The sequence below is a fragment of the Myripristis murdjan genome, chromosome 13, assembly GCF_902150065.1.
Source record: "Myripristis murdjan chromosome 13, fMyrMur1.1, whole genome shotgun sequence".
NCBI classification, from domain to species: domain Eukaryota; kingdom Metazoa; phylum Chordata; class Actinopteri; order Holocentriformes; family Holocentridae; genus Myripristis; species Myripristis murdjan.
In genome coordinates this window covers 29,772,525-29,793,973 of record NC_043992.1, presented here as the reverse complement: position 1 = coordinate 29,793,973, position 21,449 = coordinate 29,772,525, and the positions used below count along the sequence as shown (strand labels likewise).

Genomic DNA, 21,449 nt, shown 5'->3' with positions numbered 1-21,449 from the left:
ATAAAAAAAAGATAAAAAATAAAGAATAAGATCTAAGTACAACAGAATAAGATCTGAGTACAACAGAATAAGGTCTAAGTACAACCCAGTGTGCAAAAAGCAATGTGCAAAAAAAAAAAAAAAACAGAAAAAAACGTGTGCATGGGTGTATAAAATGTGCATAGAGGTAGGTCAATGTGCAAATTATACAGTATACACATGATAAATAGCAGTAAGCAATATAAACACTATAAACAAGGATTATATAAAAAAAATAGAAATATGAACAATTTAAACAGAGTATTAACAATTTAAACAGCAGTGGAAAATAAACCTAACCTGAGGAACACACGCTCCAACCGAGGTTCAGAGTTAGTGTGAAACCATGAGACCAAGACCGTCGACAGAACCTGACGCCTGGTACTGGGAATTCAAGAGCAGTCATGTAAAATTACAAAAAGAAACAGCCATTCTCAAGTGTCTCAAGTTTCATTTTCTTGATACTGGTGGGCTGATGTGTTGTGTTCTGCCTTGGTTCAAAATATTCATACCTGTTCTCAGTAAATATTCCTGAAACAAGTGAAACTGCATTGCAAACAAGAGAGATTACATCATCCCACTAATAAGTTTTGTTTTAAGAACAGAAATATTTTCGAGCACTGAATAAGACATTAAATGATTTGTTAAGGGGAGATTTCTTGCATTTTAGTAGCCTAATGAATATCTTTTTCTCCATGTTTGGTTCACAGAAGTCCTTCTCTCTGGTGCTGGAGGCTCTGGACTTTGACAACGAGACGTCGGAATCAGGTGAAGCTGCAGTGTGTGTGTGGGTATGTGTGGGTGTGTGTGTGTGTGGGTGTGTGCTTGATAATATTTTCATATCTAGGAACATGTAGATAAACAGGAATGGAAAAGAGGGAGAGGGAGAAAGACTAAACTGTTGTCTCCTTAAGCGTGAGATTTGCATGTTCTGCCACAGAGAGAGGCAAAATAAAAAAAAAGAAACCAGTAGAGACAATTCGGTCGATGTCTGAACGCAGTCGGTGTGTGATTCTGATTCCTCTCCTCCTCCTCACCCGATGCCCCCCGGCCCCTCAGCCTTTTCTGCCTCTTTAAGTGTGTGCTCTGGATAAGCAACCCTTGCAGGGGAGAAAACAGTGCATGAATGCTTGTAAACCACTTTATGTGGCTGTGCAAGCTGACGTTAATGTATCGGTTTTGTATGTGTGTGCATGAGAGAGAGATAGAGAGATAGATAGATAGATAGATAGATAGATAGATAGATAGAGAGAGAGAAAGAGAGAAAACTCATGCAAGGTAACAGGTTCTTTTATCCAGACCCTTTAATTTCCTGTTCTTCTCCTTGTTTGTCCTCATAATCGGGAAAAGCTCCATGACAGGGAATATAAGCCACATTCTATAAAAAACACACACTCACACACACACAGATGCTCCTGTCCCTTTCCCCATTCCTGTCATTCCACAGTCTTCCCTTTCATCTCACCATCCTCCACCCCCCCACCAGTCGGTGAAGCCACCACAGTCCTGTCCAAAAGATGTCTGCAGCGATAACGAGAACCTGGGAACCACAACAGAGCTCCTTCTCCCTGTCCTCCTCCTCCTCCTCCTCCTCCTTCGTTCCCTTTCCTCTTCCCTCTCTCCTTTCCAACCTTGTTTGGCGCTGTGTGCCCGCTTCTCCCTGAGCTCCTGAGACAGCCCTTACATCGGGCCTAAAGCCTTTCACTAGGCCAGCGGCTTAGCTCAGCCCAAACACAGGCGTCCCGCTGCAGTCTGAATGGACTTACCGGGCCCCGCCGCTAATCAGAGAGGATTACCGAGCCCCACTATAGCTTTCATAACTGACACTGAAAGAGTCCTTGGAAACTGTGAGAAAACATGATGTTCCTTGAATATCTATGACCTTCGCTGCGTTTCTTTCAAAGGATGTAGCCAGTGTGAACGCACAGGAGTGTATCCTTTTGCTTTTGGGGAGCTAGGCAGACAGTTTCTTCTCTTGTCTCTCCCTCTCTCTTGCCCCTCTGTGTCAGGCTCCATATGAATAATGTCATTTTGTGTGCACATTTGGTATGCGCGAGTCTCTTCACCCGTGCTTCAACTGCACTGAGTCGGCAGCCGCAAAAGCCACAAAATTGCCATCACTGCACGACAACATGTGAAACTTAACATACAGAAACAATACAGGATCGCTCCGTCTCCCCCACGAGACACAAGAAAGTGGTAGCCACATGTTTGGAGTTAGCCTCCAAAACAATAACAGTTGTATTTTATGGGTAACCTGCACAAGAAACACAAAGCTGAGACACTGGTGTGAGCATACATGTGCCACCCTGCTGATCTATCGATTTCCATAGGTCTATTGATTTGTTGGCGCAGGTGATATGGAAAACTCAGTCAGAGGGAAGCGTTTTCTCTCCTGCCGTGTTTTCTCAGCCACTGTCAAGGGCAAACACTTCACAACTAAATCCAAGCAGTGGGGGACAATCACCGGAGGCCAGAGAGATTTACGTCTCCTTGCTACCCACGCGCGCACGCAAACCTGTGTGCCTCCGCTTATCCGTGTTTGCTTTTGTGCGTCGTGTGATTTCAAAAGCAGCTCTGGGGCTGTTGGATTCGGCGTGTTTACCCTTGTTTCGGCTGTTTTCTACACTATTTGAGCCAATCTCTCTCTCTCTCTCGCTCTCTCTCTCTTTGTTTGCGTTCCCTTGTTGCTCTGCCTTCCCATCTAATCACATTAGAGGGGAAATCGGACTCTGTTATACATCTTCCCTGCTGTGCCCGTTGGTAATGCTGGCGCTTTTTTTCCCCCCCTTGTTCTTTTCACCCACCTCTTCTGTTTTTCTTTTCTGGCAGAGCAACACACGACTGATGATGATGAAATTAGCTCTTTGACTTGACTTGTCAGAGTTCTAAAATAATAATAAAAAAAACACATTGCAGTTCAACAGTTTGGAGCTGCAGCCGTGACTGCAGGGGCGACAGGGCAAATATCTGTTCTCTTCACTTTCCCCTCTCACCATCCATGGACACACACACATGCACACGCACACACACACACACGCACACACACACACACATGCACATGCATACACACTGGCCAATATATGCCCCTTGTTTTCATTCTTTTGTGCAAACCATGGTGATCTCATCTCTCCATCAGGAGGTTTGCTATGTGTGTGTGTGCGTGTGTGTGTGTGTGTGCACGCTATTAGCTGCCTCCCTTCCTCTTTGGCTCTGTTTGGCTCTGTCTTGTTCCCTCTCTCTCTCTCTCTCTCTCTCTCACACACACACACACACACACACACACACTGTACTCCCTCCCTCTCTCATGCTCCCTCTGTCCACCGCTGACTTGCCTCAAACAAGGCTTTCTATTCTGCTTCACTATCTCGCGATCTTTCCCTTTATCCCCCCCCCCATCTCATAAACACACACACAACGTGATACACAGATACACACATATGCACACACACACACATTCTCAGTGCTTTGTGTGTGTTAATACCCTGTCAGGGGGGATTATGACTGAGTTGGGGATGACAGGCCCTCTGGGAATTCCCCCCCGGGGGTCAGGAGCTGCAGCCACCGGGCCGGCGCTGCCCGAGGCCCAGTCAGGCCCTCTCTGTTGTCCCGGCTGCTCTCTCTACCCCTCGCTCGCTCCGACCATGTCCCCTTGTCCTGCACGCTGCCCTTGTCTCGATCCCTATTCATGCTGGAGTCCTGGCTGCTTCTCAGACATGGACTCTGCGCATGTCTTCACTGTCCTGTCTCGTCCTCTGATGGTGTTAAAACCACGGGCGCTGCTCAAAATACTGGGCAGACGAAGGGACAAAGGTATAGAGCTGGGTATTGTGCATCTAAATTACCATTATGGACAGGATCCATTATTATTATTAATCCACATATTAGCCACATTTCATTCTGTTGTAGTAATCAAAATTGAGATGGTTTGGTGATCACAGTTTCACAAGCTTTTCATTGAAATTGCATCATTGGCACTTTGTATGACAACATATTTAAATTATTTATGTTCTTGCAAGCCAATGTCACAACTAGAAAGTTTTCTGGCACAAAAAAAAATTATATATATATATATAATTCTGCACATTCATACTTACATGTCATTAGTCATAACACTTTTATTTGTTACTTCGGATCACGGTCACATTGAATCATGAAACCCCATGTTGTGTATTTAATGTTGTTTTGAGTAAAGCTTATCATCTCTGCACTACTACACCCCCGGGTCCACTCCAGTTCCCAGGACAGAGTATCAAGTAATGGTCAATTAAATTTTCTAATCTAAATCCTAGAAGTGACAGATTATTACTTCAACACTCTCTCTGTCTCTCTCCCTCCCTCCTCAGGCCAGCTGATTGAGCGTGTCCTCCTCTCCTCCATGCTGAACCCGGGCGAACAGTGGCAGACGTACCGTCACCACGGACGGACTCTGAGCCTCGAGTACCGGCTGCGTTTCCGCTGTGACTCCAACTACTACGGGCCCTTCTGCAACAAGTTCTGCCGGGCCCGGGACGACTTCTTCGGTCACTTTGGCTGCGACCCCAGCGGCTCTAAGGTCTGCAAGGAGGGCTGGACGGGACCGGAGTGCAGAGAAGGTGAGACAGGGGGCATCAATCTGTGTGTGTCTTGAAATAAGTTCAGAAAATGTAGAGCTGCAGACCTTCATTTTTGACTGGCTTGATTACAGTACCACTTGACTACTACCTTTACAAGGGGCTTATGAATGTGTTATAATGTTATGTTACTTATTAGGTTGTAAACACATTCATAAATCGTTCACAAACAGAGCTAAGCAACCAATGAGCTCTGAGGCTTAACAGCGCAAACAAATGTGGGCTCACTTTTTGGCAAGCAACAGATCACAATTGACACCAATACGTATCTGTTTGTATAGCTGCCATTTAAGTACTGTATCACGAGAAGGCTGAAATTGTATAGTTATTATTTTTTATGTTGAAAATAAAGGATTTATTGAATGTTTGTGTTCTTTTTTTTACATTAAAGTGCTATGTGACGGTCATTTTATAACAGCTTCAAGCCTAGCAGGGCTGTTAAAATCACCGTTATGTATATCCTCTTGTGGTTTATCGCATTAATATCAGTATTAGTCAGTATTTAATAATTACAAATGATTCTGTCATTAAAACTACCTTTGTTTTGCGGTTGAATTTCTTTAAAGGATTTGTAACTTTGGTAACTTTGTTAGTAATACACATACACACACACACACACACACAGTCGCACACCACATATCTACACCCATAAATAGTCAGAAGAACACTGACAGCTCTCAGCGCGTTACACTGACGTCTGTCTTCCTTGAGTGAACGTCCAAACAGTGAGTCACAGCCCTGCGGCCTCATCATTTGGATGACCTCACTGTGTCACCTCTGAGCGTTGCCATCAGGTTGCGAAGCTGGGAGTAGGCGAAGGAAACCAGGGTGGAAACCATGGGAACCACGAAGGACATGCAGCCAGTGTAACGACATCCTGTAGGCTTCCCCGAACCCATTTCTGCCAAATCCATCTCACTTCCTCCCCAGCAGGTTGCTGATTGGATTGAAGAGAAGCAGGAAGTGTAAAAAAAAACCTAGCCAGGGTTGCTCCTTTACCCCCTGCAAGTTTCTGACCAAAGTCAAGTTTAAGAGGTTACATTATAATGTTCTCCAGCTGTGGGAATTTGAAGAACATGACTGCTGAATAGTTTGTCGGATATTTCTCCCCCTCAAGTCATTTTCACGGAGCTGGCAGCCATGTGTTAAACTTCTGTTTTAGCCACATGGGTGATCCGCTTACAAAACCTGTGTCGTAAAGTCTGGTGAAGTGTGTGTTCTGTTTATCTGATGAAGGGCTTATTTTTTTCCCACCAGTGTTGATTGGGTCTAAAATCTGTGTTGTCATTGTTTTCTGTTCCTGTTTTATCACCATGGGCACTGTTTTCCTGTCACTAATAGCTGTGTTTACGTGTGTGTTTGCATGCTTGCCTGTGTGCGCGTGTGGGTGTGTGCGTGTGGGTGTGTGTGCGTGGTGGTCACAGCGGTGTGCAGACAGGGGTGTCACCAGGCCCACGGCTCCTGTACTGTACCTGGAGAATGCAAGTGAGTTGAAAATATTACAAATAGCACACTCTCACCACACTTACTGCAAAACAGAAACAGTCCGATAAATGAACATAATAATAACAACAATAATGATGACCAGACTAATAACAATAATAATAATAATAATCATAATCATAATAATAAACTGTATATGTAACTTTTTAATGTTTTTTGTTTTTAGTGCTATGTTACCAAAGCGTAAATCATGATCAAGCACATTTTAAGAAGATGGAAAGGCTGAGTTAAATGAATGATATTTTGACAGAGATTTACAAGCATTCACCAATTTGGCTTTTTAAATAGTGTGTGGTAAATGTTCCATAGTTTAGGAGCCATAACCGCAAATGTCTGGTCTCCTTTAGTTTTTTGTTTAGTTAGAAAGTTAGAAAGTAGTTAAAAAAAAAAAAAAAAAAACCCGTGTCAGAGGATCTGAGATGTCCTGAGTCTAACAAGGGCTCTTGCAGTTTTCCTGTGAAGGGCTTCATATGGCAACACTACATCAGTAAATATACCTCGCCAGATAAATGCCAAGAAAACAACTAGGGTGTCACAACATAAAATTAAAGTAAAGTGAAACATCAGTCCTGCCGTGAGTTACATTAATAACACAACAACAGCTAAATACTTACTATGAATGATGGAGGGGCACATACCAGTCATCAAGGCTGGGCACTCTACTGCATGTCATCCCCTCTCTCCCCCCCGGCTTTCCCGTCTTTCTCCACTGTCACTATCAAACCAAGAATTGCCCCAAAAAAATAAAATTACCATGTAAGATGTAAAGATGGAGCCAAATGTGAGCCTCTCTCTCCCCGTGTCTGTCCAGGTGTCACTACGGCTGGCAGGGTCCTCTGTGTGACCAGTGTGTGACGTTCCCCGGCTGCGTCTACGGGAGCTGCACTGAGCCCTGGCAGTGTGTGTGTGACGTCAACTGGGGAGGCCTGCTGTGTGACAAAGGTGTGTGTGTGTGAGGCCCATTTGTTTGTGTTTTTTTTTTTAATATAAGAGCAAAATAAAGACGACTGATTTTTTTTTTTTTTTTTTTTGTGGAGTTTCCTAATCTGCTGCTGTTAAAATAAACCTCCTAAATGCTTTGCAGTACACTATACATACACCTAGGTCAAGTCCAATCGGACAGTGTGTGCTTGTGTGTGTGTGCGTGTGTGTGTGTGTGTGTGTGTGTGTGTGTTTTCCAAGGCACGACCCACTGATCCTCACTATAAGATAAGACGCAACTCCCTGAGTGCTTTAACTCTCTGCTCTTCAACCTTTCCCACAATATTGTAGCAGTGTTCCCCTACACTACCCCAGCCCCCCCCAAACACACACACACACACACACACACACCTGCCCCCACCTATCTCCGTCTCAGTGTGGGATCTGGGATCTGCGAGCCACACAAGAGCTCACGGGTGGTGCATTGTATTGTGAAGGGGAAAGTCGATAGCCTTGGGTAAAGCGAATGTGAGCGGGGCCGGGCTGGGTGCTGCCTGGCTAGGTGGGGTCCTAAGCTGCTTCTAGCCATTCAGAAACGCTCTGTAAAGGGCTTTCGGAGAGACAAAGAGGCTGCGGGCACGGAGGAGATCATTACAGAGAGCAAAGGCTTTAATCAGCCCCAACACGAGAGACAACAGGCCCTGCGGCTACTGGCCTGCATACTGAGCACACTGCGCCAACCTGGACTCACTCATGCTCTCAGACAAGGGTGTATGAGTGTGTGTGTAAGTGTGTGTGTGTCAGAAGGAGGAATAGTGCGTGCTCTGTACAAATTTATTAATGTTTTCTATGAGGTTTTCTTGGTTAGGTGTCTCGGTTAGTGCTGGTTTATCTCTGGGTGTGTGTGTGTGTATCTTTATGCATTTGAATGCGGGTGTACATGTGTTTGTGTGTGGAATGGGCGGAGCTAGTAAATGTTGCAGTCTTGACCTGAGACAGAGTCACACTGAGCAAGCACATTAGCAGAGGAGATAAAGGGAAAAGCAACAAAAGAGCTCTAAAATGTGTGCTCTTGCTAACAGACACGTTGATGCTTGTTTACATGTCTTCATACATGCAGACCTTTTAATAAATCAGGCCCTATGACTTTATTATGTATCCCTCTTTCATTTTCTCCTCTCCCTCCATTGTTCCCTGCCTTCTCCCTGCCTCAGATTTGAACTACTGTGGCACCCACCAGCCCTGCAAGAACGGTGGGACCTGTGCCAACACAGAGCCAAACGAGTACCAGTGCGAGTGCCAAGAAGGTTTCCGAGGGCGCAACTGTGACATTGGTGAGTGTGACTTCAAAATTCAGACATCTGAACCACTAAAAAAATGTGAGCTGAGAATCATTTAAAAATAAATCCAAGTCATCTACATCTTCCTGGCATGTTTTTTTTTTTTTTTTTTTTTTTTTGCAAAATTAAATGTAACATTGCACAAGTATCTGATCATAATGACAGATTGCAATTTTAGTTTCTGCAGAAAAATCACAGAATATTGCGGCATCAGTAATAATGAAAGGTGCTAAAGGATTTTAACGCCTTCATGCAGGTGTGGTAAGAGCTAAATGTAGAAAGGCACATTACACACTGCTGTACAAGACCTGCAACACTTTGGTCAGGGACCTCCACCAGACAAACGTCCCAGTTTTGTGAATACAATTTGAAAGTTTTGCAACTTAAAGCAGTATGGGATACCTCCTTTTAAACAAACAAGTCCCTCACCAAGAGCCTCAACTCTGCATTTTACGTTGCATGATGTTGGATTTTACAAGAAATCTGTTTATTGGTTTACAGCACGAAAGGAAATTCTTTTACAGCACGAAACACGAGACAGGATTTGCTTTATTCCCGCTCCACTAATCTAACTGCACACTTTCAGCTGTGCATTTCAACCTCACACTTGACTTTGGCAGAAATGATATTGTCTCTCCCCCCGCAGGTTGTATATCGGCTCCTATCCCTCTTTCTGCTCTTCAAAACAATGTGGAGCGAAGCCAAGAAAGAAAGAGGAGGGGCAACAAACACAAACAGCCTCTTTGCAACAGGCGACAGTGATGTTTATGGCCAATCATGTCTTCATTTTGACAAACACAACCTTTAATTTTACTTTCAGTTTTGCCTAGAAGACTGATATGAAGAATGCCAAAGCACCTTGTTGATGTTCCTCAAATCATCCAAAGTAATGATCGCAATTCACACTGCTCATTATCCTCTGTCCTCTCTCCTCCATCCCTCCATCTTCTGCACCTCCTCCCTCTCTGTCCTGTCCTGTCCTCCTGTCTCTCCTCCCTCCAGTGGAGCACGCCTGCTTGTTGTCCCCCTGTATGAACGGGGCCACCTGTGTGGAGGACCCAACCGGCTTCAGCTGTTTGTGTCCCGACGGCTGGACCGGACACACCTGCGCAGATGGTGATTGTCAATGAAACACACACACACACATGCACACACATACACACACACACACACACACACACACACACACACACACACTCATGCAGCCTTGAGCTGAGGGGTTGGGCAGTGCAAAATTCCCTGTGATTGTCTGTTATTGGTTCAAAGCCAGTAAGTGATTCGAATCAATCCACCAGAGGAAACTAATTTACTCCGAACGCAAACAACATCAACAGCAATCAGTGTTCCCTCTCGCCCTCTCTCCCCCTTTGTGTGTGTGTGTGTGTACTTGTGTATTTATGCATATATACAGTGCATAAGTATAAAAGCGACACACTCCCCTGTAACACCCCTGGTTGACTCTGTTGATTTAATTTAAAGGGACAAACACAGAAATCAAATGCAATTTAAGTGAGTTTGACTGTGTGTTCTGGTTTAAAGGCAGTGCATCAGATATTCATTGTCTACTGTGTCTCTGTAAGAGGCTTCTACCTGACTGACTGCGACGTAGCTCTTTTCATTTAACCCTGCGCTAAGACCCCTATTAGCTCTGTGCTGACACCTCCATTAGGCCCGGGCTAACAGTCATTTCACATTTGCAGCTTGTCGAAAGATTGTTTTTTGGGCATTTCTGCTTTATTAGACAGACACAGTGGAGAGAGGCATGAAAGACACGGTAGAGAGAGGGGATGCCGTAAAGCACAGAGCCACCAAGGCGCCCCACACTTGTAATTTTTAACGCAGAATATCTCCACCCTAAGGCCAGTGTTTACTAAACGCCACTCTGCAGCAAAGTCATCCACCACTGTAAGGTCTGCAAAGCAATAGAGTATTTGCTTTCCAATCAAAACTGTGCGCTCTGAAAATGTTAACGCTGGGCTTTAAGTAGGAACCCTTAACTTGGGCTGTACTGTTAGGGGGCAGTCACACTGGCTATTTTTAGACAACAGATTTTCTTTGCATGCCAGAGCTGTGGAAGAAAGTCTCAAGCATGCTCAGGTCTGTGCAAGATCCTTTATTACATCTTCTAGTGTATAAGCTTTCAGTTTCAGGCCTTCATCAAGGCATTAGGCTGTTATATTTATTGAATATGTAAAGTGCTCTGTACAATCAATGTGCCAATCAGTATATAAATTAGTGTAATTAACAGCACCTGTGATCATTTAGCACGAGTGTAACAGGAATTAGTTCCTCACTATACTTGAAAGGCAATCCAGTTTGCTGACGGGCATGAAAATGGCGCATGTAATTACTTGTTTTTATGAGTTACCCCACCACCTTCATCAGGCTGGAGTCTGTTTTCTCTCTCCTGGTGATTTTTGTCAGCAGATAATGTCAAGTCATACAAAACCAGGTGGGGGGACACAGCAATAACTGTTGCCTCCCCCATCCCTGAGCTTAACACCGCCCAGCAGTGCCTCTATTGACCAAACACAACTAGCTCATACATCATGTGAAATTTGAGCCTAATTTGAAAGCGGTGTGAAGGCGAGACACAAAATTGCTACCCTACTGGAAGTGAAAATATATATATTTTTTGCACCTGGTGGGGTTTTGAATGGAAGTGAATCAGAGGCGAAGCTGGTGAAAACGCCTCTTTAGGTCAGGGTTGATGAATACAATTAAGTTTAACTGAGAGGAGTGGATGCAGGGCTAATAAATGTGTTACCAAGTTGAATGGCTTGTGTTATTGTTGTTCTGTTCCAGATATCAGATATTGGAATTTTTTATCTTCAGCAGAGATTCTGTTTCAGCCGCTCTGCTGACTTGCTCATGAGTTCGAGTTAACACGACTGCTTGATAATCCCCTGTCCACTGCTCTCCCCTGTTGCCGCTGGTTTACAGGAGCCCACACAGCATGTACCATATCGTTCCATCTCAGTGAATTTGGCAGGTGGCTAAAAGGTCAAAAATGTTTTCGCTGGGCAACGACTGAACTGTCACAACAGTCTGTCTTGGGCTTCAGTGAGAGATCATGTGATCTGTCTGTGTGCAGCAGAGAGAGAGAGCGAGAGAGAGAGAGAGGGATGACGTAGGCTTGTGCTCAGGTACAGTGTGTGTGTGTTTGTGTGTGTGTTTGTGTGTGTGTGTGATTGCACGATGCAGGTACAGTCTCTCAGAGCTCTTTGTATAAACATGCAGGGTTCCACATCATCTGCTTTCACCCCCATTAGGATAAACGCTGCTGCAGGTCAGCTGTTACTGCAAGCATGTAAACACACCAACAACAAAGTTTTTCATGACAGAGAGAGGAAACGCAGTAGGTTGCCACTAACAGTGTGTTTTACAACAAAATTACCATATTTTAATGCAGAATTGATTAGTCAGTTACATCGCAGAATTCACTCTATAGGCCTGACTGAATATTTGCAGCCAACACTGAGGGAGACGGTCTATCTCTGTCTCTGTCTGTGGCCGAGACTCTCCAGGGAGCACATAGTGAGCGGCTTGTTTGGCTTGTTGGGAATGGCAACCATAACCACAACACAGCTCTGCTTTGAGACTAGATTTATATATATAAGGGTATTAATTAAAGGCTTCTTTGTTTGTTATGAATTCTCAGTTTAGATTTGGGGGAACCGCCGCGCGCTTGACTGAGTTATTATTGCGCCGGGTTGCAGTCGGGGTCAGGAGGATGGAAAATGGCTGTTCTGTAGGGTTAGGTAAATGACAAAAGGTTATGAGAGAAAGAGGGAGAGTGAGAGAAGTACACTGCAGAGCTGCTCATGGGAAAACGTACGATGCCACTACTGTACAAATATGCCGTGCATATTTGTTTGCTATGCATGATTAACCCCTAGAACTGCATGGGTCTCCGTTTCTTTGTCTGTTTCGTGCTGTCGTTCTTTGTTTCTCAGTCCGATTATGGCCTCTACTTGAATTTCAGTCTCTCACATTTCCTTTATTTCTTTATCTGTTTTTAATTCCTCCTCAGAGGAGTGGAACCAGGCGTTGCAGCTCCCTCTTTCTGTCCATTTCTATTTTACCCTCAGTTTCTCCCCATTCCTATCATTCACTCCCTCGTTCCAGTTCACTCATTTCTCTCTCTTTCTCTCTCCCTCTCTCTCCCTCTCTTTCCCTCTCTCTCCCTCTCTCTCTCTGGGAACGCTATGAGGTGTGAACTATGTGCAGCAGATGATTTTATTTATCACTGTTTGCACAGGAACCAGAGCAGGAGAAAAGGGAATGAAAACACAGACCGCCAAAGCATCCGCATACCAATGCAACAGTTGGGATCATACACACACACACACACACACACACACACACACCGGCACTGCACAACACATGCACACAAGACTTTAAGTATCTCTTTGACATTCATACATTCTCAGAGCACATTCCCATTACACAGCCCAGTGGCTCATGGACTGTTTTGCTGTCTGTGTCTTTGCAGCGGTGAAGCAGTGTGATCTGAGCCCCTGTGGCCGCGGGGCGACATGCCAGGAGTCTCCTGGGGGCTACCGGTGCCTCTGCCCCCCTGGGTGGACTGGCAGGACGTGCCAACTGGGTCAGTATGGCTGTTTTACCTTCAAGACCTTTGATAAGAGCTAAAAAGGAGCTATGTAACAGTGTAACATGTATGCAGAGTGTACCATCTGACACTGATGGTTGCCTATTAATAATTTTAAGATTAATAATTTTGTTCATTTATGTAATTCAATTCAACACTGCAAAATCTCTCAATGTCTGCCTTGACAAGTCATTTAGCTGCATGTTCAGTCTTAAAATCTTGCTGTTTTTCAAAACAAGTAAAAAGAAAGAAAAAAAAACTGCCAGTGGGATGAGATAATCCCATTTGTTTCCAATGTTAATCAACTTGTTCCCAGAATTTAATCCCCAGAATTTGAATCAAATGTCATTTTCTTGATACTCGTTGGCTGCTCAGCATATTTGAGCCAGAAAAAAAAAAAAACCTAAAACAAATGAAATTGCACCGGAGACAAGTGGGAATATCTCGTCCCACTGCCAGACTTTTTTTTCACATCCTTTAAAAAAAAATAAGGTTTTACGTCTGAATATGAGTTCCAGGACAGTCTCTTGGAATACTGAATGAAGATGGCTATTTTCCTCAGTGAAAACACATTGCTGGCACATTTAACAAATCAACAGTGATAGCAAAATGCAGTTTTAAACGTATCAGCAAAGAGGAAACACAAAAGGAGATAACATAAAAGGGGGGTCAAAGGCAGTCAGTTAAATTAATTAATTAAGTTAAAGATCATTAAATAAGAGCAAGTTAAAATCAGTTTTAACCCTATAAAGCCTGAACTATGAAAGAATTGGCAGAAAATTCCATTTTTTTTAAACTGAACCCTTTATTTAGTCCTATAACAATATATATATACATCAAATATTAAACGACCTTTCTAGTGTATGATACATGATATGTACTTGAAGTGCCAATGGAAAACGATAAACGGAATTGAAAATGTGTATCATATATGATACGAATGGCTTTATAGGGTTAAGAAGTGTTTTAATTGATGATGCAGGCTGTTCTAATGATGATCACGTCTAGTTTTCAGTCTTGATTGTAAAACATTAGTGACCAGGATGTGATCCATTTTAAATTTTAAAATCCGTTTATTTAGCTCAACATCACACCTAACCATATCTGATCAATGAAACCTTGTAAATCAGACAGGTTTACATGCAATTTTGTCTTTCTCTTGTTTTTCCACTGGTGTAATGCTTTTAATGTTTTTAACACACTGGAGCCTCTGTGATGGGGATTACCTCCTTTTACAGCATTCAAATCTGCTGAAAAAAGGAGACAATCCCTATTAGAGCATTAGCATATAACAGTATGCGTACATCAATGGCAAAATCTGATATTCATCATCTTGAAGTAATCCATTCTTAGGATTTTTAACACCGCCGTCCCGGTGAGCTAAATGTATGCCACACAGCTGGTTTCTGTAGTTACAGTGAGCTGTATGTGATTATGTGTTCAATTTGACCTGAGAAATGCTTTTACTGTACAAATGAAACAGATTTTAAAAATTCATGCTTCAGCGCGTTCTCACCGTGAATCAGTATTCTCTCCATGCACCGTCACGTCTCTTTGGGCTGCATTAGTTCATATTGACGAGAATCCTCCCCAAGGGTCGCTTTGGTAGATAATACAGCATAGGGGATATTGTACAGAAACAGGTCATATACAGCCGCCCACACACACACACACACACACACATACACGTACTGTATATACACATGCACTAACAGAGGCTTGGGGCTCATGAAGTGAAAGCAGAGACATATTTCAGGATGACAGCCTCTCCTATTCCTCTGTGTTACAGTGATATGTCACTTTGACACTTGATAATCCCTCGTGGTTCCACACCGCAGTTCAGCAGCTCACAGTATAACACACATACGCGCACACCCGCTTGTGCATGTAGTGTCCCAACAAAAGTGATAAAACCGTGTTTATAGCCTCGGCCTATTGGCAGAGCATCAGCAGAGACCCAAATGGTACCAGGCAATTATACTTTCTATTAGATTCACTCTTTTATTAGCCTACTTCCCTTCCCACATTTCCTCCTGTGTACCAAGCAGAATCCCTAGGCCTTTCCTATAGATACCCCCACCCTCCACCCACACACACACACACACCCACACACACACACACATACACCTTCTCCTCCTCCCCTTCCTGTAGCTCATTTTCTCCCTCACTCCCCGACACCACTGGTGCTAAATCCTAATGGGACTCTCACTGGCAGTAACAGGTTTAGATTACCTATAACTGGCTGACTATTTCCTCCTCATTCATTCACAGTCACAGTCTAATCCCTCTCTTCTGCTATCAGTGCCGACCCTCAGGGGGTCCCAGCTTCGAGGCTCCCAGACTGACAGGAATACAGACACACAACTATAAAAGCAGCATTAAAACAAGAAACACGACCAGTATCGAAATAGTTCCCCGGGATTCGCATTCCAAGCAACCGTGGTGAAAAATCCTGTTCTGCAAGACATAACTTGGCATTTATTGTGCGTTCATTCACATAACATTGGATCTGATCTATGAGGGGCAGGCGCTCTCTCCCCCTCGTGAGCTCACTTAAAGCAGTGGTGTGCGTCCCGCTGGCCTCTGCCCAGTAATTCCCCACTTCAAAGTTCGATTTAACTCTCCACTTCAAAACTTAATTTAACTTAATTTGACCAGTGTTTAAAGCTCAGTGGGGCCTCAGTTGGAACTGCTCGAGACATTTTTTTAATGGCTTTGATTATGTTTGATAGCTTTTTTGTGATTTGTGACACTGTGAATGAGAGGAATTTGTTATCTGTTATGAAATAAGCGCTCATGGTATAAGTGCTTTTTGTCATGCTATGGAGTCAAGTTAGACGATACAGTGGTTTGCTGACGGATATTTTGATAGTGAGAGACGACATTTGCCGTCAGCTTGTCAGTGTTATCCACTGCTGACATAACAGAGATGAGGATGTGATTTTGTGCAGTGTGTAGTGAAAACTGCCTCAGCTCACTAGCTGGACTGTCAGGGATGTAATGATTTTGTACCAAAACTGAAAACCGTGATTTTGCAGTCCTTGCTTCACCAAATTGATGTGAAATTACACTCAGCGCGTCCAGAATGAAGAACATTCAGCACTGTTTTCTCTAAAGAGGCTTTCTGTTGTTACTTTGCACAACTTTTACAGAACATTAGCAAAGACCCATTTCCACATTTCACCCTGAAGACTTCTTATATGTTTAAATAATTTAATTTGTGTTTTTCTGATTGGCCGGCAGGGGTACGTTAAAACCATGTATTGCACGCTCAGTTAGGCTCAACTTTAATCACCATTCTAAATTCATCCGCCACCCATCAAGTCACCATGGCAACATTAAAAATCACAGCTGTCGAATCTCACTTGTTATCAACTGTGGCAGCACAGCCAATTCATCGACTTGATAAACCAACGACTGGGAGGAAAAACACATTGACTGAATCTTTTCTACTGTTTCCTCCTCTTTCCTTTATGTTGCTGGTAAGTGACCAGGGTACAGGCAGAATAATCAGCTCGTAGGCTTTATAGACTGGGCTGTAACTTCAGAACCATGTAACCCTGTAGGCATTTTTGAGGAAAAGCACTTTATCTGTTGTTTCTGTAAGATTTTTTAGTGCTGAATATAGTCCTTGATACCCAAAAGACAACAACCACAATACCTAATGGACTTTGAGGATTCAGGAAATGTATGATATACCCATACTATTTCTTTGTGAGAGGTTATTGTGAGCCTTAAAATAGCAGTAACCGACTCAGGCACATTCACCTCCATTCATTCTCCAGCATTACGTAAAAACAACCTCACCAATTGTTTACTGTAGATATAATGATATTATTACTAATACAAATGTAATAATAATCAAAGGCCAGGCTGATATCCCTTGATCCCACAGGGATAAAAGAAACTATATAGTTTAGGCGAAAAATGTGGGAAAATGTGTGTAATTTATGGTTTAAGGAGGTCATGTGACCTCTGTGTTTGTCAGAAAGAGACATCCATGGGCTTAAATGAAAGCTGAGAAGGTCCCCTTTACAATGATACCAAACAATCATATATAGAATATTGACAAATAGGAAACTGATAGCCATTTCTAACTTTGGGCGACTAATCAATAATCATGCTAATAAATCAATAATTATGACTAAACGGTAACTTTTACAGCTTGGTATACGGCAGAAATGGATTCAGCACTAAAAAATCATACAGAAACAACAGATGAAGTGCTTTTCCTCAAAAATGCCTACCATGTGGGCTCTTTCAGTTTTCGGTCCTGACTATTAAGCGGTTTAAAGGGACGCTGTGGAGGCAAAGAACCATCCTCTGTGAAGCTGATTATCCTGTTCTTATTCATCTGTAGTTGCTATTTTATTAACTTTTCTCACTTTTCCCTTTCTCTCTATAGATACCAATGAGTGTGAGATGAGTGTATGTGTCCATGCCCGCTTTTGCCGCAATCTGATTGGTGGATATCTGTGCGACTGCCTTCCTGGCTGGGCGGGGCCGAACTGTGACATCAGTGAGTATGACAGGGCAGGAAAGGAAAGGAAAGGACAGGAAAGGACAGGAAAGGAGGTGAAGTAGGTGGCATCTGGAGGCAGGTAGTGAAAGATGACGAACCTCAGCGGATTGTGTTTAAGCTGCACTTTTCCTCGGGCCCAAAGCCCATGTGCACTATATCATCTTGCAGGTCTAATTAACCCCATCAATCACCATACACCGGGTATCCCTGAACAGTGTGGCACTGACACTGTTTGTAAGCGTGTGTGTGAAGTGCTGCTCTGGGCAAATCATTTCTTATCACTGTTTCACTGGCACGCTGCGGCAGGAAGATACGGTCCGGTTGCACAATATGAAGACAAATTTCACATTTTCATGACATGAGGGATTCAACTCTGGCCCATACTCTATATAGCATCGCTCAGTGCCTCTCTGTCTTCACTCTACACTGTGTTTTTGCTTTAAAACTATCATCAGGAAAAAAAAGGTGTGCTTGTTTACCACACGTATCTCTGTGTGATCAGTTAACATTGTGTCTGTCTGATCTCCAGGGAACAGCAGCTGCCAGGGTTTGTGTCTGAACGGAGGACGCTGTGAGGTGAGAGTCCCCGCTACACTGGGACTTTCTGTCTCTGTCCAATTTGCCTCTCGTCTCAGTCTTTTTTTTTTTTTTTTTTTTGGAAGAATCAGTCACAGCACTTACATGTTTTCCCACGTGCCCCTCGGGTTCTCCTGTTCACCGGCGTCGTTTCATCTTCCATTTTCATCTTTCTCAATGAAATTCATCTGTTCAGTGAAATTAAAAGTTCTCAGCACCACTTGGGAAACAAATAATACAAAGGAATCATTGTATTTTGTGATAAAGCCCACGGCTTCAGAGCTTCTTTAGGAATTAAAAGCTTCTCCTTTTATTTCCTCTCCAGATGTGGGTGATATTTTTTTCATGTGGCCAGATGTTTCATGGCTATTGGTAGATCTCTCTCTCTCTCTCTGTGTGTGTGTGTGTGTGTGTGTGAGTCAGACTTTCATATACCTCTCTTCAGTATCTTTTCTGCCCATCATCATCTTCATCTCTCTCTCTCTCTCTCTCTCTCTCTCTCCACATATCTGTGTTTACATGTGTCCACACTGTTCATATGTATATTACACACTAAGATGCCATATTAGCACTTAGCAGCCTCTTACTGTCCCACACAGGACCTGGTGTCAGGGTCGAGATGCTTGTGCCTGCCTGGTTTTTCTGGGAAATACTGCCAGATCGGCCCTGGTCCTTGTGACAGCGCCCCCTGTCTGAATGGAGGACAGTGTGTGGAGAAGGAGGGAAGAGCTGCCACCTGCAACTGTCCCATGGGATATTCAGGATTGTTCTGTGAGGTTGGTCTGCTTTCCTGGAGTCTGGATTTAGGATAGGTGTTCCCACATGTTTCCACTGTAAGGACTCCGTGTAGATTTGTGTTAGCTCAGAAAACACCACTACACTAACCCTGTGATTTAAGGAACAGTTAACCTGAAAAGCAAAAAAAAGAGAGATATTTTAGATTTTTAGATCATTTTTTGTGATCTGACAAGGTTTTTCTGTCTTTCACAATCCTCACTGTCTCACCTCACGCTGGTACAATGGGGCTGCTTGGGTATTCTTTTGTGGAGCTCAAACCATCAAAAATTTATGTGTGAAAATCTCAACAGGGAGAGCTCTTTCCAACAGCAAAGACACAGATATCCGGCATTATCCACAGCGCTCGGAGGCAAAGAGCTTTGTCAGGAACTATTTCCTGCCAGAGAACAAACATCAAACTGTATTGATCTGCTTCAGGGAGAACAAATTATGGGCAGATATATACAGGATGCTAATGCTCCTCGTCTCTGATTAATTCTGATTTAAAATAGCCCAATTCCTACATGCTTTCATAGCAATATTTTGAAAATTAAACTATTTCCCAAGTGCCTTTCGACCCATGTAGCACCCGTGGAAGTCCCAGGGTCCCACCTAGGGAACCGTAGTACCAGACACGCTATGTAGGTTAATAGGTTAGTACAATAGAGGGATTTCTGAAGTGGCAAACCCCCAAAAGTGCTTAAGACTGACTTCTGAAGTAATGTATGACAAGGAAGTGTCTCCTCTACCCTTCTCATTGTTTCCATCATTCTGTGATTTCAGGTAGTGTTGGATCTGTGTAATCCCAACCCATGCCAGCAGGGGGTGCCCTGCCACAGCACAGAGGGCAGGTACATGTGTGCCTGTCCTGAAGGTTATTATGGTAATGAGTGCATGAGCCTCAAAGACCCCTGCATCGGTCCACACTGTCCAGGTAAGGGACAAATATGTGTGAGTCTGTATATTTGAAAATCTTTTAAAAACAAAATCTTTGTGATCTCGTGTCGGTGTGCAATCTCTATCGGTCTCTCCTGTCTTTAGGTGCCATGTCCGACACGATGCACGGGGGTGTCAGCTTCTACATGGTGCTGGTGGGCGTTTTGGCTTTAGTGACCGTCTGTGGCTGCGCCGCCTGCGCCTTCATCCTCTCCCACCTGCACCGGAAGCGGAAAAAGCAGCAAGGCGGCCCGCAGGAAGAGGGCATCAACAACCAGAGGGAGTTTGTCAACCTGATCAGGAACGTGGACCGTCCTGTGCCCCTCCTTCCCCCTGCCGCCCCGCTCTCTCACACCCCTGCTCCTGCCCCCGTCACACGGTGCTACGAGGAGATCGAACTCACCTTGCCTCCCTCCCCAGCCCCTTCGCACCCCTCCCCAGCACTGAAGCCAGCCCACGCCCCCAAATTGGACATCTCAAACCGCGAGAGAGAGAAGCTGAACCGCTTCCACTACACAGACAACCAGGAACTGGAGGTCTGACCTTTGAACTTTGAATTTTCTGGCTTCTGGAGAGGTTTTTTTTATTATTATTATTATTATTTTTGTGTGTCTGATTCGCAGGGCTTTGACTCCTGCGCCCGGCACTGGTTTTGTGTCATTGTTGCAGAAATGGTGACGGTGACCCTGCTGTGACTTCTGCAGGCAGTGACCCTGTGATCTTTATGAGCAAAGGCTGCTAAGTGGCAGGGTCAAACATCTCACTGTGTTGTTGTCTTTGAGCCTATTTTGAGGAGTGAAGTCAGCGACTGTGAGAAGCACCAGGCACTTCATCCTTGACTGTGAGGCTCATCCTGACCTCACGATTGATCTGGTGACTCAGAAACTTGCCTTGCCGTCTACAGCTGTGTGTTTCAGATGCTCTGAGGGGAATATATTGTGTTCGTAAGAGGATTATTGAATCCCAGAGGATCGTCTTTAATAGGAGCCTCCAAACCTGTTCCCAGGAGTCCACGACGCCCTGTGACGGCTGTTTAGACATTTCAGCTGCACGCTGGGCTCCTACAGACAGAGAAATCAATGGATGGATGTTTATTTAACACTTGTCTCTTCCTTTGTGTCTGTGTGTGTGTGTGTGTGTGGGAGAGAGAGGGAGAGAGAAAGAGAAAGAGTGAAGGGGCATAAATGCAGTTTTTAATGAATCACTGAATTCAATTAAAAATGTCCTGTGAAAAAAAAGAACAATGAGACTGAGTTGCTATATTTGTCAAAAGAGAGAGCATACTTGTGATCAAACGACATTTAAACTTTGTGAAAACTGATTTTAAAACCATACACTGTTGCCTGTACCGTCTCTGTAATACTACAGTTGTCAAAGATGTATGATTTTTTTCATACTGGTGTGTAAAATAGTGTTTTCTTTCTTTTTTTTGTATATAAATATATTGTACATATTGATGCCCTTTTTGTACTGTGGTTTGGTCTGAGAATGTCACTGTTTTACTTCGCTCTGTTTGTCCCATCTCGCTCTCCGTTGGGAACAGCCAGCACATGTGGATTGTAATAAAAGTGCATTTATCAACTGAATCCCTTTTTTCTGGTAACCATTCATGAAGTTTCTGATCTTTGGAG

The 21,449-nt window shown here is 43.8% G+C and overlaps 1 protein-coding gene across 1 annotated transcript in view; it reads left to right on the top strand.

Moving 5' to 3' along the window:
- LOC115370713 (protein jagged-1b) overlaps positions 1 to 21,381 on the top strand; it is a 46,599-nt gene extending 25,218 nt beyond the window's left edge. Inside the window, exons 3-14 of the mRNA XM_030067855.1 lie at positions 729 to 786; positions 4,365 to 4,613; positions 6,056 to 6,116; positions 6,946 to 7,076; positions 8,270 to 8,389; positions 9,398 to 9,511; positions 12,891 to 13,004; positions 17,413 to 17,526; positions 18,059 to 18,105; positions 18,705 to 18,881; positions 19,666 to 19,816; positions 19,924 to 21,381. Coding sequence (XP_029923715.1) covers positions 729 to 786; positions 4,365 to 4,613; positions 6,056 to 6,116; positions 6,946 to 7,076; positions 8,270 to 8,389; positions 9,398 to 9,511; positions 12,891 to 13,004; positions 17,413 to 17,526; positions 18,059 to 18,105; positions 18,705 to 18,881; positions 19,666 to 19,816; positions 19,924 to 20,360 — 1,773 coding nt within the window. The 3' untranslated portion in view covers positions 20,361 to 21,381. The remainder of the gene's footprint in view (positions 1 to 728; positions 787 to 4,364; positions 4,614 to 6,055; positions 6,117 to 6,945; positions 7,077 to 8,269; positions 8,390 to 9,397; positions 9,512 to 12,890; positions 13,005 to 17,412; positions 17,527 to 18,058; positions 18,106 to 18,704; positions 18,882 to 19,665; positions 19,817 to 19,923) is intronic.
- Positions 21,382 to 21,449: the final 68 nt, after the last annotated feature.